General features: G+C 36.9%; 1 protein-coding gene across 4 annotated transcripts; it reads right to left on the bottom strand.

The window, feature by feature from the left end:
• Window positions 1–9,793: 9,793 nt before the first annotated feature.
• On the bottom strand, window positions 9,794–18,131 carry LOC148848369 (GATA transcription factor 26-like). 4 transcript variants are annotated; one of them, XM_088951211.1, is made up of 9 exons: window positions 17,344–17,874; window positions 16,010–16,246; window positions 13,219–13,587; window positions 12,372–12,807; window positions 12,080–12,152; window positions 11,779–11,882; window positions 11,120–11,306; window positions 10,846–10,963; window positions 9,794–10,481 (listed from the first exon to the last, which is right to left on the bottom strand). In XM_088951211.1, exons 2-9 carry the CDS (start codon window positions 16,116–16,118, stop codon window positions 10,192–10,194), a joined length of 1,686 nt encoding a protein of 561 aa, XP_088807337.1. In that variant the 5' UTR covers window positions 16,119–16,246; window positions 17,344–17,874; the 3' UTR covers window positions 9,794–10,191. The 4 variants fall into 4 exon arrangements, with proteins under 4 accessions (XP_088807337.1, XP_088807338.1, XP_088807339.1 ...); XM_088951212.1 differs by lacking the exon at window positions 16,010–16,246 and having other exon boundaries at window positions 17,344–18,131; XM_088951213.1 differs by lacking the exons at window positions 16,010–16,246; window positions 17,344–17,874 and adding an exon at window positions 17,960–18,025.
• Window positions 18,132–19,487: the final 1,356 nt, after the last annotated feature.

Genomic DNA, 19,487 nt, shown 5'->3' with positions numbered 1-19,487 from the left:
TTAAGTTGCAATCTTCTTACACTCTTCTTCTGTAATTCTCAATGGATGGGAAAAAATGTCAAAGTACTTTGCAATGGATGCCATAGCTGGTGCATCTCTCTCTCTAACTAATATAGTGCCCGTTTGATTGAGAGGAGCAGGGGTTTGGAATTCGAATCGGAATGGGTAATTCCAATTCCAACTATTTGGTTGGACATAATCTGAACCTTATTCCCCTTCCTGGTGGAATGACATTCCCCCATTTGAGGGAATGATCATTCCCTCCCATTAATTCCAGTTGATTCTAATTTCCATTCTAATTTTTGTTCGAATCAAGTAGACAATGGGAATAGACCATTCCAATTCCCAATATGAATCAAACGGACACATAATGGATTTGTGGAATAGAAATTGGTCATAAGAACATAAATCAAAACATCACTCTTAAATCCCAGCAAATGGAGAATAAGGAAGTTCACTCTTGAGCTATTGAAGGTTTCAACCACAGAACCATTCAAACTTTAGAATAGAACTACTTTAGCCGGACACTTGAAGTCCATCATCTACTCGAAGAACTGCATGAAAAAGAATTAGAGGTAGCCCAAAGCCAAGTGACACAAGGAGTCGAACAACAGCAAGAGAGAGGATGAGCTCAGCCACAGTCACCATGACTAGCACGTCCACAAGGAAGGCAACAATGACAGGACCAATTAACACGCTTTTAATATGAGCTTCTACAACCAGAGAGCAAACTATCTGGCCGAGAAGGTTGAGTACTGAGCGATGATCAGCAGAGTCCCTTGTGTCTCCCTTTGGTTTGGGCAAGCACTGATGGGATAGGAACCACTCCAGGCTCATCCAGAGGAGCACCGGAGCTGTTATCAGCAGTAACAAGGTCCATAACACCAGAGGCCTTCGCAGGAGACTCAGAAATAGCATAGCCCACAAAGTGAGTGTGTAATGTAACTGGAAATAACGAAAGTTTCTGATGATTCGCACTGCCGCAGCTTCTGCGCTTGATGGGAGTGCAAATTTTCTTCCTTTTGGAGCCATGCGGCCGGCCTTTGTTTCCCCATTTGCACTAGCCATTGCACGACGTATTTCTGCTCCTACCCGAGAACCAGCCAAGGAAGCAGCAAAGATGGTGATCAAATAGAGGGCCATCTTCAATTGGGGAGAATATAGAAGCGGTTGCTGATAAATAGGCCCTTCATTCCAACAAGCTAGACACAGGGTTGCTCTAGTCCAGTGCAACTAAAGGAACAAGCCCCCACCTCCCAACAGTTCTATTGACTTCATTAATTGCTACTTTGAATTTTAAATTTCATAAATTAAATTATTAAAGTAAAATTGAGGGGTCGGATCCATTCACCCAACAAAGGAAACGTACAACAAGAAGCAAAGGCTGTTGCAATCAACTTGATGACAAAGTCTTTGGTCTTAATTACTACTTATTTTGGGCTCTCGACCAAACAAAATCATCTTCTCAGCAGATACAACTATTAACTGAACTTCAGGTTGTGGTTGGGAGGTCACCGTTTGTTGGGATGGTATAAAACTATCAAATATTTTAATGTATAAAGAGCCAGGTTTTTGCTGGGAATTCCAATTTTTATTTTCTCTTTTCTGGGTGGGGTTCTTGTTAGTTGGCTGCAATTTGCTGGTAGGAAGAAAATAATTAATTAAGTCAAAGAAAAGAGATTAGGCATCATTATGAAAGATCATGGCCGGTATCCTTGTAGGGACAGGCATTAGTCGTGTCATGTCTCAGATCGGCAGAGAATTTGCGATCCCGACTAGCTCAGAGGTGGTGGCAGTCCGACTGATCAGAAATGCCCGTTGCTATTATGGTTTCATTACAATCTCACCGTGTGGGCTATACTGTCGTTCACCTCCTCCTGTCACTTGGCATCGGCTTGCCTTTAGTTGTTATGATTCACAGATCAAATAATAATAAATATTTCTGTCCCCGACTCCATGGGCCATAAATTAAGAAGCTTTTATCTGGCAGCTGTGTGAGATTTTATCATCTTAGCTAGTTACCATCCAAATCATTCCTTAATATTAAGGACGGCAAGGGCCAAGCAGCAAGTATGGCCCCATAAATTACCATCTTCGATTGAAGATCAAAAGGTGAAGACTTGATTGGGTTAATTAATAATGGTAAGAACTAAGAACTAAGAACCTTTTCTCATCTTTAAGGCCTGAAACTGCAGAAACACTTGTTGCTTTCAGTAATTTGAAGGTGGATTTTGGGTCTGTCCAGATTAAGGCCTGAAACTGGATAATTCTTTTACTTGAGTTGGTCATTTTTTTTTTCAAATTCCGAGATTCTAAGAGTCTCTACCTTGAAGCCTTGCTTTGGTTGGTTCTAAACGTGAATTAGGATTTAGAATAGAGTTATGTTAAACTATTCTTTTTTTTCTGGAATAATTTGGTTGGTTCATAAATATCCTTTGTTCTCCAAAAGTTTTGACCTTTTTAAAGCTCCGGAGGCTACAAGATAAAACAAATTATAGACGTGAAATACTAGGCCTCGTTCGTTTTTCAGTATTTGGATAATGTGCTTATCGGGGCAAATTGCAATTCCAGTTTGATGCTTATTGATGTAAAGATGGATATATACGGGAGATTTTAACGTTTCTGGCAGATGGTAAACTAACCTATGATCCACCCCATCCAGAAAATAATTTTTCCATGAGACTCATTATTCCAGTGCTCCAATGCAGGAAAATTGCTCAATTATCCACCCCATCCAGAAAATAATTTTTCCATGAGACTCATTATTCCAGTGCTCCAATGCAGGAAAATTGCTCAATTATCCACCCCATCCAGAAAATAATTTTTCCATGAGACTCATTATTCCAGTGCTCCAATGCAGGAAAATTGCTCAATTACCCGGTTGACTAATTCCCCCAATACAAGGGGGCCTTAGTCCAAAATGTTATAATGTTATTGATCAGAAAAAACGAAAAATACGGACAGGTCCAATGCAGATTTTTTATTTTCACTATAGAGCTATAAATATTCAAAATATCAATAACCTACATTCTATGCATCAATGTCTGCCCGTGAATTGAATCGTCAACAGTAATTTTAAGTCTACAAATTCTGACCCTGAGCTGAATCGTCATTCTCCCTACAACAAAAGAAGTCCAAAATGTTATTACCAGAAGATAAAACTGTCCAAATAAATTACTGAGCAATCTGAAGTGGTGTATGCAGACGGAAAGTGAGCAAGTGCAGAAGTAGGAAGCTTTTGGACCTTGAGCCAACTTGTGGAAGATTTTTGGGGTATACAAACAACTCCAATATTCTACTTCATCACAGCAGTTACTACTTGCTACAACTCGCAACCCAGAAACATACAACTTCTGCATGCTAAAATTTCAAGAGAATAAGGTACCTTTACAAATGTGACTATGTTATTATATAGGGTAAATTATAAATTTCCCCAGTACTATAGGGTCAATGACAAAGTTTCCTGTACTTAAATTTGCATCAAAGACACTCCTAAACTTTTAATTTGTGATAAATACCCTTTTTGCCGTTAAGTCAGAAGATGGAACGTGTTAAATTATCAAAATACCCCACTAAATTTTTCTATTTTATTTTTTTGCCCTTTTTCTTAAACCTAATTACCCAAAACACCTTTGATCATCACCGGAAAAGGAAAACGAAATCTAACTTTGAGACGGTTGATAGGAAAACAAAAGAGAACCTATGGTGTATCTTCAATCTCTCCATATTCTCTATCACAGGAAATAATACTCCCTCTCTTCCTCTCTCTCTTTCTGGTATTGTTCTTTTGTATCAGAAGAACCCATCTCCAAATTCTCATTTTCTTCATTTGGGTGCTTGTTTGTAACGAGAGATAGCTTATTGTTTTGGAAAATACGCCATAAAAGTGAACGACTCTTCTTGTGGAGGTAGTTCAACGCAGGGTTGTCGTCCTCTAGTATCACTGATCCCTTTGATCCAAAATGCAGATGCAGTTACTTGTTGCTACAGAATAAAGCTCTCCACCGAAAAGCAACTCCTGATTACAGTCACCTGGTGTAAAAACCTCATGGACCAAGGTCTCATCATCAACTGCGACAACATCCATCTTCTGCCCTCAAAGACCAATTCACGGCTAGTCAGGAAGAAGAAAGGCAATCAGATGTTGGAATTTGACAATTCTAAAATTGAAGTCTTCTAGGATCTCTCCACAACTAAGTATGAGTCGGACCTGAATCAGTTAATGCATGCACTGTTTTTTTTAAAGAGGTAATGTAAAGCTTTATTAAGAAAAGAATAAAAGTGTACAAGTAGTACACAACAAAAGGAGCTGAAAATAAAAACCCAAATCTGCAAGAAGCTACCCCAAAAAACCAACAAAAAACCTAAGACCAGATCACAGACAACAAGACAAAGTATCGTCGGTCGGTCTTGATGTTAGATCTTAGGATTGTGGCAGTCGACAATGATTCTACATGAATGCCATCGGTGTTCGGGCTGTTTCCTGAAGCTGCAATCTTCACCCCTAGCACATTGACATTCTAGCAATCGTTGATCATAATGTGGTATAAGTGGCTATTTATCTATGATAATCCATTGATCACAATGTTCTTTGAATTTGTAAAGGTTAGAGACTGCACAAACAAATAAAACTCACAAAAGCAAAGAAGTGTCAATATTTGCAGTTCTGTTATGGGCTTCATGTATGGTCTGGAATTCAGAGGTTAGTTCAACATTTTCTTGTTATTCTTATCAAGTTAAAAGGTTCTACTAACAGGGTGATTGCAGAAGAAGTTAAAAGGTTCTATGTTGTGGTCATGGTTAACATAGATCTTGGCCTACTTCTTGGAGATATGGCAGAAGTGATTAACAAGTTCAAATCGGGTATCTTGTCAGCTGCCCAGTTCTGTCTAGTATCAGGAATAGAACATTTCTCAGGCAACCCATTGTATTCGACCAAAGAGCAATTCTGCAACAGTGAGATTTCTCACGACATTTTGATCAGATGTAGCGGAGAAGAGGGGTTGAAGAATCTGGTGCTATCGGTTTGTATCGATAAGAAAAAGGTCATTTGAGTGAAGAGGTTGCAATGGAATTTCAGGGGAAACCAGACCATTTTTGTTGTAATGGAATGTCAGCGAATTAGAAGGTTCCTCTTCCTGCAACTTGGACAAATTGATCCAAGATATAAACTCAATGTGCATAATTCTGAGTTTTATTGGCAAAGGAATTTTCCTTAATGTTTATATTACTAGTTTAGATTATGCGTGTGGCTTCTGTGTTTTGGTTGATTTCTAATCATTTGCATCTCTGAAATTTATGGGTTAGTGTTTTTCATAAGTATTGAAGGGCGGCAAGAGCATAACTGGAAGTCAATTCGTGATAGTTTAAGCCCAGAAGTCCAATATCAGTAGTAGGGAATACTGACTTCTAACTTTTTTTCTTGCAGAATTTGAAGGAATGCATGATTATTTTTGATGCCGTCGAAGGCATCATTGCAGAATCACTTCTTGGATCCTACATGTTGTCCTCTCTTTAGATTCTCAGTACGTTTGTGAACTGGGTTCCTAATGGTTCTTGCTTTTCCCATTTATGTTTTACGGTTTTAGTGTGGTGATGGGTATTCATGGCGGTTTGGTCAGAGATATCTTTCTCACCATCCAAATAAATAAGAAAATAATAATTTGAAGATTTTAAAAAATAAAATAGTTAAATAAAAATATTTTTCAAAGATAATTGACAGAATACTAATGGAGGGAGTCTTTGTCTAACGGCCAAAGTTCAGGAGGTTTTTATTGCAAATTAAAATATAGGGATCTTTGTCACTGACCCCATAGTACAGGGGGTCTTTATAATTTACCCTATTATATATGTCCAGCAGTGTCTGGGCCTGGTTTCAGCCCAAGGACCTTTTCTTAATGCTGGCCCATTTAAGTTGGGTCAGGTTGGGTTCTAGCCCAGCAGGTGTTGTTAATATTGTGACATAAGTACCTACCTGTTTGAGTTCTTTTATAAATATCATGCTTTCAATATTATTTGAAATAGCGTTTTAAAAAATGACCCGGAAATAAAATCATTCTGGTCACCAGTTTCTGGGTTAATGGTCCGACCATCCAGTTCGAACAGGCGGCTCGTTCTGACAGCAAAATAAAAAAAAAACTAAAAAATAATTAATAAAATAAAAAAACTGTCAAAAACCATTGAATGGATCGACCACCCAGGTCAACGGTTTTTGATCAGATTCTGGGTTTTAGATAAAACAGAACTGGTTATTTGGATGATTCCTAAACCGAATGGTCCGACCGTCCGGATCAATGGCAATTTGAAAACGTTAATTTGAAGAATCATCTTTCGTGTAAATGCCTTTCCTTATACCAGCCCACGAGCTCCAGGGCCTTGATTTGGACTGGAGCCAGTCCATGCCAACTTGAATTCACTTTGGACCCTGAAATTGAGCCCAGCTAAGTCCTGTCCCTATGTGCACATATACATTTATATCTACATAAATATTCATAAAAATATCTTCAGCCTTCTTCTGTGGACTCTGGGGCTGCCACTTATCTTCAAAATGAAAGCAAGAGATTGTACAAGAACCGTGCTCGATACAATTGTGTATTTTGGCCTGGCCTCACCCAAAAGGCCAAAATGCTTTAATTAGACTTAGATGAGGACCAAATGGTATAGAATTATTTTCTCAAATTTTTTTAATAAAACCTGCACATCGCATAGATCCCAACTAGCAAAGATTTAATTCAATACATGGCAGTCCATCATTTGAGTTTGATTAGAAGGAAAGGTAATATTAGGATTCAGGCCCGACTAATTGGATTCAAGTTGATACAAGATATAGCAGCAATATGTAATCGGATTGAATTATGGTTTTTAAAATTGAATCGGTCAGGGGTTTGGTTAAAATTATTTGAATGGCTTGAATGGCTGGTTCAATGGTTTATTGATCAAAATCAATGGTTTTAGGGAAAAAGGAACCAGTCAGGTGACTGGTTCCTGGTTTTCCAGTCTGATCTGGTTTTGAAAACCATGGATTGAATTGAGGATATGACTAGTTCCGATCCAAATTCCAGTTGTTAATGATTTAGATACATTTTTCGCCTCATGTGTTGTCTTCCCTTTCGCTCACAACTTGATCTTGCTCTCGTCCCCTGTTTTAGAGGATGGTGGTGACTTGGGAAGACCTTACTTTCGATAAATGGGAGGATACATCCCACGTGAAAAAGTAGGCCCATGCCAATGGGTCGGGTCTAACCAAGTTAGGGAAGATCTAGTCCCCAACCGATAAGAAAACAGAACAAGTCCAAATTCAGAACTGTGGGATCCATACAGGTAATGGACTCTGAACCGGCCGATATGAAATGACAGTTTTAGACATCATTATGTTATTGGGAAAATCTATGATGCCAGAAAGATAAGTTTATTATCTCTACTATGTAATGCCATGCTTTGTCATAAAAGTTAAAGCAGAGTGTCATGTGATTGATAGTTTTATAACAGGTGCATAGCAAACACCCTTAGGCCTCTTACTATATACAAAACATCGGTGGAGGGTACCTTTGTAATGTGCCAAGCCCCTGTCTGGGGCTGCTTCTTTTACTTACTGGGAAAATCACTCAAAAGAATCTAAAAACATCCAAAAAGTACCTATGGGTGTTAGATAAACCCCTAGATAAAAAGCTCAGTAAGTGTTTTTTTCAACAAAATAAACCCGTTTTGAAGAAGCTTTGATAAGCCCTCTTTTGAAAAAAGTCCGTTTAGAAACAATAAGTACTCCCAAACATCACCTAATACACACACAGGAACATAATTAGTTTATTTAGATAAAACCAAGCCTTAACATATCTTTCTAGGCCTAGACCCTGTATAATGGCATTATGTGTGTTTGGGTTGGTTGAGTTTATACAAACCACTGACAACCCTAGTGAAAAGGCAAATGTTACATGCAGTCATGCACACACTTTGTTTTTCACTTGTTCAACTAAGGGTCTGTTTGGTTCACAATCAGAACAAGACTTGGAATTGAAATCAGAATGGTCTACTCCCCTCATCTGTTTGGTTCAGACCGGAAACAAAATCAGAATTGGTTGGAACGGATTCTCATTCCCAGGGGAGAGGGAGGGAATGGCCATTCCACCAGGAATGAGAATGAGATTTTGATTCCACCCAATCAAACAGTTGGAATAGAATGGACCATTTCAATTCGGATTCTAATTCCCTATTCCTGCAAACCAAACAGACCTTAAGAGTGCAAGTTAGGCACCCAATTTGAAGACTGTACAAATCATTTAGCCTGAGTTCTTGGGTCGGGTTGGCCCGAACCCAACCCAAAAAAATTGAGTTGGGTTGGGTTAGGTTGATGTTCGGGTTAGGGTTAGGGTTGAAATTCACGAACCCGACTTTACTTCAGGTTGGGTTAGGGTTGACCCCTTAGCCAACCCGAACCCAACTCTATAGTACATGTCATATAAATATATGTTATATGTAATATATAACATACATTGATTTGTTTAGATGCATGATATTTGTATAGCCCCCACCATATAGTATCATGTATTTCTTTTAAGATAATCACTTCACTTAATCCTAATCAGAAAGACTAAAACCTTAAAAATAGTATTTTATGTTTTTTTTGAAAACTTTATTCTTCATCTCCTCTATGTTGTTTGCCGCCCAAGAAAGATCTATCGTAAGCCATAACTCATAATAAACTATAGTTATTTCTAACACTTGCTTTTCTGAATTGTATAAAAAAAACAGAAAAAAAAAGTGTCAACAAATAAATACTAATGAAACATAGGATTAATATATGTAGTGATGGTTGAGATAAGATCTAAAATAAAAAAGTTTATGAGGTTTTAAGGGATGGGAAGAATGTTGGATTGGGCTCAACCCGAGCCCAACCCAACCTGAAATTGACTTCGGGTTGGATTGGATTGGGTTATGGTTGAAGGAATTTAGTTAGGGTTAGGGTTGGGTTGGTCGGGTTGGATTAGGATTCGGGTTGGCCTCAACCCAACCTAACCCGACCTGACTTGTAGCCCTGGCCCAGGCTCATTCAATTTTAACAAATCCTCACCCTGAGCACACCCAAGTTACACCCCTATCGGTAGATTCAACCAAACCAATTATGTTGGTTTTGGTTGTGGTTTGTGTCTCAATTAATAATTAAATCAGGTCCGGTTCTTGCTGTTCCAAATACATTGAGATCGGAACCAACTATACGGTTAATAATATATAAATGTCCCATTTTTTTTGTAACTTTTGTTATTTTTTATAACTAAAAGGATATATTTCATAGTATATAAGATAATTTTGGTTAGAAGACTTGTTTTTTTATCAACATATAAACAATTTACTATTTACTGTCATTTATATTAAGGTCATATTATCAAAGACGAAGTTCCACGTTGCTATATGTCATAGGTAATTAAATATCAAAAAATATATCGTAGGTAATTATAAATGTCAAGTATAATGAGATTGAGATCTAATCAAGTCAGACCCAGATTAGTAATTGGTTGGGTTCTGGGTCTAATTTATAGAAGCAAGTAATTATCGGTTCGGGACTGATCCACCCCGACACGAACCAGATCTGACCACTGACCGATCTACCCTTCAGCAACTGCAATGCCGTCTAAAGCAACTACTTGCATTAGATGTGAACCAGTTAATAATCGGTTCAGGACCGGTCATCATCAAGAACATCAGATGTGAAGATTTCCATGAATCCACTTGCATTGCCATTCCCAACTAATATAACTGAGAAATTATTTCACTATAAGCAGAGATGGAGACCAAGAAATGCAGCACCAATAAAAGGTAAGCTATATCAGGTAAGCTATATCAAAACTTATTACCAAGGCAGCAACTATACATGTAAAACTCTCTCTCTCTCTCTCTCTCTCTCTCTCTCTCTCTCTCTCCATTCAGCTCTAGATAAAACAACCTCCTTTGCAGTTTGGGACTTTGAGATATATATTACAATCTTTTGTCAGCCTATACAAAAAAACCAGCCACATCCATCCTTTAGAAATTCCACTTATGAAACAGGTCAGCATTCTCAAACATGGTAAAGGGAAGGGAAAAGGTAAAAAGGAAAACAAAAAACAGAAAAACCTCATTTACAGTGTTCTTTTGCACGTTGAAATGCAAATTTTGTTGATTGGGTGTTCCATTCTTGTGTCCCATGGACAATCAGTTTCAAGGACGGATAAGATGCGAGTGAACTGAACTACTAGTGCTAGCCTGTTGCACACTGAAACTTGAAGATGGGGGTAGAAGCTCTGCCTGTGGGAAGGATCCATTGGATGGCACATCCAGCAGTAGATCCTGATCAGAACTGTCATCAGTATACTTGAAAGAGTCAAACATGAGGGTGCTTCCATCAGGAGGGAAAGTAAATAGGCTTCCTGGACTGAAGCAAGATCCATCATTGTCATAGCTGGCCTTCATGCCCACCCTTTTGGGACTCTTGATTGTGGTTTTTGGCTCTGAAACAGAAGGAATTTATAATTGCTTCCACAGTACCTTTCTTTTTTATAATTATGCTTCCACCGTACATTGCAACAAAGGTAGGATTTATTTATTTATTTATTTTTATTTTTATTTTTTTGCTTTACAGAATCAATTTATATAACTATTATTCTATATTAGACATTTACGAGAGAGAATATTGATGAAGAAAAGGTTAAAAGAGAAAAAAAAAAAACTAGATATGTTTATGAACTTTAAATCTAATCACCCTTAGAGCAATTGGATAGACAAAAAAATAATAAAAAACAAGGGTGCAAGAGAAGATATAAATAAACATGAATTAAGTGCTTAGTTTATAGTCATAGATAGGAAAATAGCTACCTGAAAAGTTATGATGTTGCCCATCACGTGGTCTCTTGATGGCTGAAAAATCACTTGACCCAAGCACACTGTTTCCTGTTGCAACCCCCTTCCCTGTAACCTTTTTACTTTTTACATCCTAGAGCCAATGGAAACAGAGAATAGAAAATTAATTGAGAGAGTAATTAGTTGTTGGATACAGTTGTACATTTAAATTCAAACAAATCGAATCAACTTAACTTCCTCTTTGCTATAATAGCCAAAAAATAAAAATAAAAAAGTAATTAATTCATACCTTGAGCAGATTATAGTGTTCTACCCATTTGGACGTTGCCAAATTGACTAACAGAAGCCGCTTCAGAGTCTTACAGTCTTCAGTTGTCCCTCCAGGAAAAGAGAGATCAAAGACTCCTTCTGCAAGCAATTTCTGGAAGGAGGATAAGTTCTCCTTGAATTGAGGGCTATCAAACATGCTCTTAAGGCTGCACATGTGGAAACAAGAAAAATTTTGTGTCAGGACTCAACATCATGTACCTCAAGAACCTCTACATAATCTTCAGCATTGTAAACACATGACACTTGTATGTAAAAAGGTTATTACCCAATGTGCATGTATCTGTACCTCCACCTAATTCTGGTACCTGCCTCTCTCTGTCGTAATTTTAAATAAAAATAAAACTTGTGACAGCTAACATTACTTAGGAAACCCCCACGAATTTGAGGTGGATTATTGAGTTGATATGGAATACAAGATATTGAATACATGGCTAATCCAGAAGGTCCTTTATCCAGTGAACAGATCAGATTGCAACCTTATCCCTCCGCATGGCAGAAACAAACAAATTGTATCCCTAGTTCGTAATTCCATGTGTAACATCCAATATATACTAATATCATAAAGTCCACTCCTTTGCTGTTATTATCAACTGAAACATGAGTAATAAGGATTCTGACCTGTCAGGAAGTCTAGCAGTATCTGTAGAAGGTAGATACTTCATCAGTTGCTGCTGTTCTTCATGCGTCAAATTATTTGCAAACTCCTCAAAGCTAACAACATCCTACTCCAAACATGGACTGCAATCATGTAAGCTACGCAACAATCTTAGGTAAAAGTAACACAGAATACCAAAAGCCTATCTCAGCCAATTTGGTCGCATTTAGAACCTACTAGATGTTATTTTTGACACAGACCTAGATCTGAAGAATATAACTTCTGCACAAAATCAAATAAATAACTTTAGAAGTGAAATCTTACTTTTAAATTTATGGATCTCAGCGGTGAATTACGATGTCGCAGAATTTGTGACTTCTCAAAGAGAGTCTTATCCCTGCAACATAAAAAATAGGGAAGTTTAGCCCACAAAAGCAACAATGAGCTTGTATGGTGAGTAAAAATGCTTAATTTGCCCCTGAATAATATAAAAGGATGCTGGGATGCAAGAAAAAAGAACTAAAGTGGTTTTTCAATGATCTCTAAACCATACTTGGGAAGTTCAATCTGAAACTACAATTAGCTTTTAATGAAATTCAAAATATTACTAATTCACCTCTTCATCTGATCTTGTTCTGTGTCCTGTCCTGTGGACTTCTTCAATTTCTCATTGCCAAGAATTGGAAAGCATACACCCTTGTCGTTACTATGTATAAGAATGGATGCAGAACCTGAGTAAGCTTCATTAACTGTGTATGGTTTGTTATCCATTGAAAGGGAGCTGGCTTCAGATTCTTCCTCTCGGGTGACTGATCCTGGATGCTTGATGAGAACACTTCCATGTCCTATCTCAACAGAAACCATTGGGGTCTCGCTTTCGAAGAGCAAGTCTTCTTCTGAAGATCCCGAGAAATAAGAAGATGCTTGTTGCTCATGTAAAATGGAGCATAGATCTTTTGTAAGCTTCTCAACCGGAGATGGCTTTGGGCGACTCACACAGGTCCTCTTCCTTGATGGAACAAGTGAATCCCATACCATGGATTGAGGTGGACCTGAAAAAGATTAATAGTAAGCTAGCTCAACTAACTTGTGTTTATCAAACATAACAGAAAGCTACTACATAAAACAAAACAGATATGACATCTTCACTTATTCTTCATAGGAATCAAAATCCTTTGAATAAGAAATGCAGCTTTACTCAACAGAAAGTATAAGAAATAAACAGCGTTTTGTGTGTTCTGATTGGGTTGCTTATATTTGGATGCAATATGTCCATGTTTTTATTTGTTCATTTAATGGAGCTATTATGCAACTCTATTCATGTTAAGTAATCAGATAACATTTTTGAGGCTTTACACAAGGAAATGGAAAAAATGTGAATATATGACCTATTACTTCAGACATTATAGACCTAAACTCATTTCTCTCAAAAAGTTATCAAGGAATAAGGATGCTATTCCAACCTGTCAAATCACTTGCATCTGTACCACCAAATTGTGCACAACTCTCAGAGTAAGATATGGCTGATCCTGAACTTGATCTATTACTAGTATCCTCTTCAAGACCCTTCCGAAAGGTTTGATCATATTCAGGGGCTCCCCTTCCAACTATCATGTTATCATGACTTTTCTTTCTCTTATGCAACTTTGCCTCTTTGGCCTTAATAGATATGCTCTTTACTTTTGGAGCCTTATAATCCTCATAATCATCAGTCTCCACTCGAGCATGTAAAGGGGTGTAGTTTGCAAGTGTTCCCTTTGTTCGCCATCGAGATCCACATGCATTGCATAGAATTGGCTTTTCCGGTGGCCCATTACGCCAAAGAGGGGTACCTGTTGCATTACTTTTCTGTCAGCAACCAATCTACTAAACCAATCAATAAGCAAGAATAACTTGAAGACATAAAAAAGAGTAAACTTTAAACACTGAAAACAAAGAGGATTTGGCCCCACTCATATAAGCCCCTAATAATAGTCAATTTCAAAGACTACATGACCATGAATAGCTCCAAATCAAAAGTTGCAGAAAAGGCTAAGGTGTCATGTTATTCTTCAATAATGTGAAAGGTTAAAAAGGATAACATCTGATTTGAAGCAAATTTTTTAGTGCTATAACCCATCCATGCTATCCCATCTGGGCAATGTTGAATTTATAAGCACTTAGTTTAAAGACCTAGGGCCCATTGTTTGGAGTGATTGCAGATGCTACACCTTGCCACATGCTCATATCTTTTCATTCCATGGCCTGGATACCACATGGCACCATCTAGCATGTGCAAACAGAAGTTTGAACAGAATATAAATAGAGGTTTATTCTCCATTACAAGACTAAGTATCAAGCCATATTTTAAAATGCAAGAGAGTGTCATTCATGAGCAGAGAAAAGCTGAAAAGACTATAATCATATTAATCAGCAGGACTTTTAGAATTATATTCCTTGTAAACATTATCCTATGCATACAACACATTGAACATAAAATGGTTATACTTAATAAGTGGATCACTGTTATTCCAGAGTAATATGTGCAGATAAATCATGAAAAAGAGTACACTGAGAAAAATATGCTCCTTTTGTGTGCTATAGCCTGGGTCTTTGAGTTTACATTTATGAAGTGCATATGAACACGAAAACAGGAGCGTGTTTTTCATTGCATCTCTAACCACCTTGCAATGTTGTTAAATGGAACTATATTGGTTATGTCGTGCTCCCTTTGCTTTCTAAATCGTTAGAAGATATTGGGGTGTGATTATGACATAGACTGAACACAGAGCAACAAGTCATTATGTGATCTGGGACTTCTGTCATCATACATCAATCTGTACCAACAAAATTAAAGTTTAAACTAAGGTAACATTAACAATGGTTAGAATGGAGTTATTTGTCCCATGTTCCTAGTTACAATTTAGGAGGATAAATGACCAGAGCCATTTACATCCTAAACTGTTATTCCAAGCATGGACAATATAGAATAAGGAATGGTCCTACAAGAGTACATTTAACCAGGACAATAAGAGGAGAAATGACTCTGAATATTTGATCAAGTGCCCATGCCTAGCATGTTTAGAATCTTAAAACACTTGATTTTAATGCAAAACTGTACTTCCTTTTCTGTTCTTTTTTAGCCCTATCCTGTTGTTACAAGGTTCTGGTAATTAAATCTTCTGTATGAAAAAAAACAACATCATATATCAATAACTTATCAAGAAATGTTGCTTCATAAGTAGAGACATTTTGCATAAACAATGCCAATGAAACAACCTGTTCCTTAATTTCCTCAGTTAAGTCATACAAGTAAAATGAAAGGGCCTTCTAGTACCCTTCTAATTAACTTAATTGTATAAGGCATGATCAAACAAGGGTGACGTGAGTTACAAGTGCAGGAACATGCTGTTATGAGCTACGAGGGCTTTCTAATATCCCTTGTAATTCACTCATTTGTATAGTGGATGAACAAACAAAGGCATTGTGAGTTTGTGAGTTACAAGTGTAGGAACAGGCTGTTATACAAGTGAGCTACAACATTCTTATAAATGTTTATTCTTGGATAGTTAATTCACTGTACATGGCATGGGCAAACAAGAGCCTTGTGCAACATAGCAATGTGGTTGGTAAGGGATACTAGAGTGGCCAAAGAAAGATCTGAATGAGATAAGGGCACTGAGGGATGAGGCTCAAGCAACAATAAACCACTAAATGAGAAGATTAGCAAAAGAAGAGACACATGGAGTGTCCATTCTTGGCAGTTTAAGCCAAATCAAAAGTTTAAGACAATGAAGAGCAAGTTTAGAAGAAAATTTCAGCACTGAAAGGTGGGATGTAGCATGTAAGTAGTTGTAGAAACACCAATTTAAGAGACATGGAAGCAAATGATAGCTCTAACAAATGACTAGGAGAATGTAAGGTAACTTATCCCAAAGGAGAAAAGGAATTGGTATTTTATTTTTACACATTACCTCAAAACCAAGCCCAAGACCACATTTTTGAGGGAGGAAAGATATATAATTGAGCTATGAGCTCAACCTAAATAAACTTTTATAATAATATTAGTGTCCAAGTTCTCTCAATGATGTGGATTTGTTTCTCTGAAGGAGCACTTTTTTCTAGTGTTTGGCACAAATAGAAAGAACATATAAATTCTGAAACATAGTCTCTCCCTTCCAAAACCATGTTTTTATTTTTACACATTATCTCAAAACCAAGCCCAAGACCACACTTTGAGGGAGGAAAGATATATAATTGAGCAATGAGCTCAACCTAAATGAACTTTTATAATAAATATTAGTGTCCAAGTTCTCTCAATGATGTGGATTTGTTTCTCTGAAGGAGCACTTTTTCTAGTGTTTGACACAAATAGGAAGAACATTGAAATTCTGAAGCATAGTCTCTCCTTCCCAAACTCATTTGGCAGTTATGAATCTTGTCCACATTGTGATATCAAATACTTGAAAAGAAAAACTAGAATGCAACAACCATAATTGGTGTATGCTCTCCCTGCAATAAAGATTAAAATAGAGAAGCAAATGTAAGACTAAACAGTCATGAAAAGCATCAGCAAAGCAGAGAAATTAAGATTCTTTCCCAAGGCAGAAATTTCACTAATTTTGTCCACTACTAAATACACCCCATGCTTGGCTGTAGAATGACAAACCAAGAATATTTCTTAGATGGAGAATTAGATTGGTGTAATGTGGTAGTGCAGAAATATTTAAGAATTTATAGTATAGCGACTTGAGTATTAGATGGAACAGTTTCAAGAACAATATGTGTAAACATAATTGAAGGAAATCATTTAAGATGAATTTGAGAGTGGATGCTTAGCAGTAACTTATTCCTATAAAACAGGAACAAGTAACTATAGGAAAAGCATTGTAGACTTGTTTTCAATCGATAAAAGCACTTCAAACATTGTAGTTAGCAAAAGTACATTCACTCATTCTAATTGAACCATAAAATTTGCCCTTTATACACAGAGAATCATAAATGGAAAAGAGACAGAGCAAGGTATGACTACACAATGATCTTCCTTTCCAGAAAAGAAATTGCATAAAAGGGCAGGAAGAATTTAGAATAACCAAAACATAGATTCCCTAAAAACTCATTCCACCATTATCTGCAAAATTAACAGCGCCAGTGAAATGAATGCTATATATTCAAAGGAACATGAACACCAATGAAGAACCAAATGAAAAAAAAAAAAAGAAAAAAAAGAAAAGCAAAGCCAAATTATTCTAATACACAAAAAAAAGAAAAAAAAAAAAAAAAAACAAGTACATGTTCAAATAAAAAAAGCAGACTCTATGTAGTCCTGTAAAAATTCATTTTTACAAACGCATGTGAGTGAAGAGGAAAAGAAATACATATTAACACGCATGCTTCATTTATTTCCTGGTTCAAGTAATCTCTCCATCACTAAAATAGACTACCATATGCAAACATTTCTCCGTAAAAGAAATTAATTTAGATAAAGAAACCCCATTTACATAAACGAAAAAAGAAATTGAATCCATTTTTTCTTGAATATTCAGTAGAGAAAACAAAAAATAAATTAAAAAAAAAAAAAACAGTACGCAAAACGAATGAAGACTCACTTGTAACTCCACAGTGATAGCAAGGCCCTTGTTTGCCCATGTCTCTCTTCTTCCTTAATTTCCAAAGTAAGATTCACAATAACGAAAACAAAGGAAAAAGGCGAAAAGGAAGAAAAAAAATAAAAGGAAACGCACTGATTTCTTCACAAAAATTCGAGAAAATTTGGAAAATTATACGTTTATTCTCTTCAACCTCGTTTAAACGAATTACTGTGTTCGCAAGTCTGTTCTACTAAAACTCAGGTAAAGTTTGCAGAAGAAAAACAAAAATCCAAGATACCCAGAACAGGTTCTTTCTTATAGTCTCAAAATAAATCAGAGAAAATAGCGGAATCAACCAAAAACAGAGAGACTGAAATGGGATTTTAGCCCGGATTCTGTACAATCCCAAATGGAAGAGAGAGGACCCTTGAAGGAATCCAAATAAAGGTGGAGAAAGGAAGGTAAAATGGGGATGGTGTTTGTATGACTTGTTGTTGTTGTTCTATTGTATGTGGAAGAGTAAATGTTCAGCTTTCATTGCTTTATTTTGATGTTATTGAAAAACATATAGTCCTTTTTATATAAAAAAAATCATTTTTAATTTTATGATGGAGTAAGGATAGACAAATATTACCTCTATATCCTGTTGACTCTGGACTCTTCTGAGTTTGGGGTTTGGCTCAAAAAGAGAAAAAAAAAAGCATTTACAGAAAAATTATAGACCAAATGAAAAAAGCAAGAGCCAAAGAATATAGAGAAAAAGAGGAAACAAACAAAAAAAAGTGATTTTCCCCAGAAAAAAAAGGAAAGAAAACCTTTTTCTTCTATGTTTTAACTGTTCATTATTCCAAAATGTCAATAACTATTGGTGGGTTTTCTGCAAAAAAAAAAGTCTAAAAAAATTAAAACAAAAAATAAAGGAATAAGAGCAGGAACAATTAAAGGAAGAAAAAGGATTTATGGAAATAATTTTCATCTCTAAAGTTTTTTTCTATCGGCAATGAAGAACCAGCGGAAGAAGAAAAAGGATTTCTCGAAATGATTTTTAGCTCTAAAATTTCTTGCTATTGCACTTTTAGTCCTTGTGTGTGAGCCTGAGTGTGTGAAAACAATCCTACAGTGCAACCTATAAAGGTCGATGTTAGTCTACCATCAGAGGCGTACACGAGTTTCTGCGGTTCACTTTCACCGTCCGTTCATTCTTCGCACGAACGGCAGTGATGGATGAACGTAGAGGCAACATGTACGGTATACGATGCACGGCTGTAGCAACTTCTATGGTCCTTATCCTATGCCAAATTACGTCATAAATTTAGATTTTTTAGTTTTAACTTTAATTTCGGAAAATGTTAAAATCTTTACCTAGTCAGACTCGTATGTGTGGGTCCCACCAGAATTCATAAATCATAACTGCTTGGTTTTCGTCGACTGTCGACTGGATCTTCTTCTTTTTCTTTTTTTTCTTTCTTTTTTTTTTTTAATTTTGCATTGAAAACAAATATTAAAAGGAGAGCCGTTTTCACCCTGGGGAAGTAGAAAAGAACCCAATTTTTTTTCTTTTGTAATTTTGGTTTTTTCTAGAGCGGATATCCACGACATTGTGAAATGTCAAAAACACTCTCCCATTCACCCTGTCAGAAATCCCAAAAATGCCCCTCTCTCTCTCTCTCTCTCCCCCAAGATTCTAACAAACCCATTCTTTTTTAGTGCTTGCTTAGATTATTGAATTATGGGTACTGAGATCACATGTCATGTAGGTAGGGAGTGTGATTGCATGTGCTTCGGGTGTACGTGATCATCGGTCCGGACCGTCTGATTTGAATCCTAATAATCTTGTAGACAAATTGGAAAGTGGGTAGCTAATCAAACGGACAGGATCACCGTACAGATGTTGGCCCATCTGCTTCTGATTGTAGACCGCTTGATCCGAATTCTGCGATGGTCTGCTTCTGATAAAAGTATAAAACCAAAGATGTACCAAGTAGTAACAAGCAACAACCAGTTGGTGGAGACTGGAGAAGAAGATGTCGACATTGGATGGTTACTCGGTTAGATGCTTAATTGGGCTTGATCCCCATCAGAGAGAGGTGGCCTACAGAATGGACTAGACTGATGAGCCCATGGCCCATGGGCCCTCTCGCTTTTTCATTCTGAAATGAAAT

Source organism: Nelumbo lutea, chromosome 6 (assembly GCF_056320005.1).
Source record: "Nelumbo lutea isolate HS-2025 chromosome 6, American lotus-T2T, whole genome shotgun sequence".
NCBI lineage: Eukaryota > Viridiplantae > Streptophyta > Magnoliopsida > Proteales > Nelumbonaceae > Nelumbo > Nelumbo lutea.
The sequence above is the reverse complement of the archived record's forward strand: the minus strand, read 5'-3'. Positions and strand labels throughout refer to the sequence as shown.

Bases quoted from the DNA above. Each gene is read 5' to 3' on its own strand.
- LOC148848369 (XM_088951211.1), bottom strand. From the start codon at position 16,118: ATGTTCTTCCTATTTGTGTCAAACACTAGAAAAAGTGCTCCTTCAGAG. The intron at 10,964-11,119 runs GTATGAATTAAT...CATTGGCTCTAG, and splicing joins AACACTATAATCTGCTCAAG to GATGTAAAAAGTAAAAAGGT. The intron at 10,482-10,845 runs GTAGCTATTTTC...CTTCTGTTTCAG, and splicing joins GCAACATCATAACTTTTCAG to AGCCAAAAACCACAATCAAG.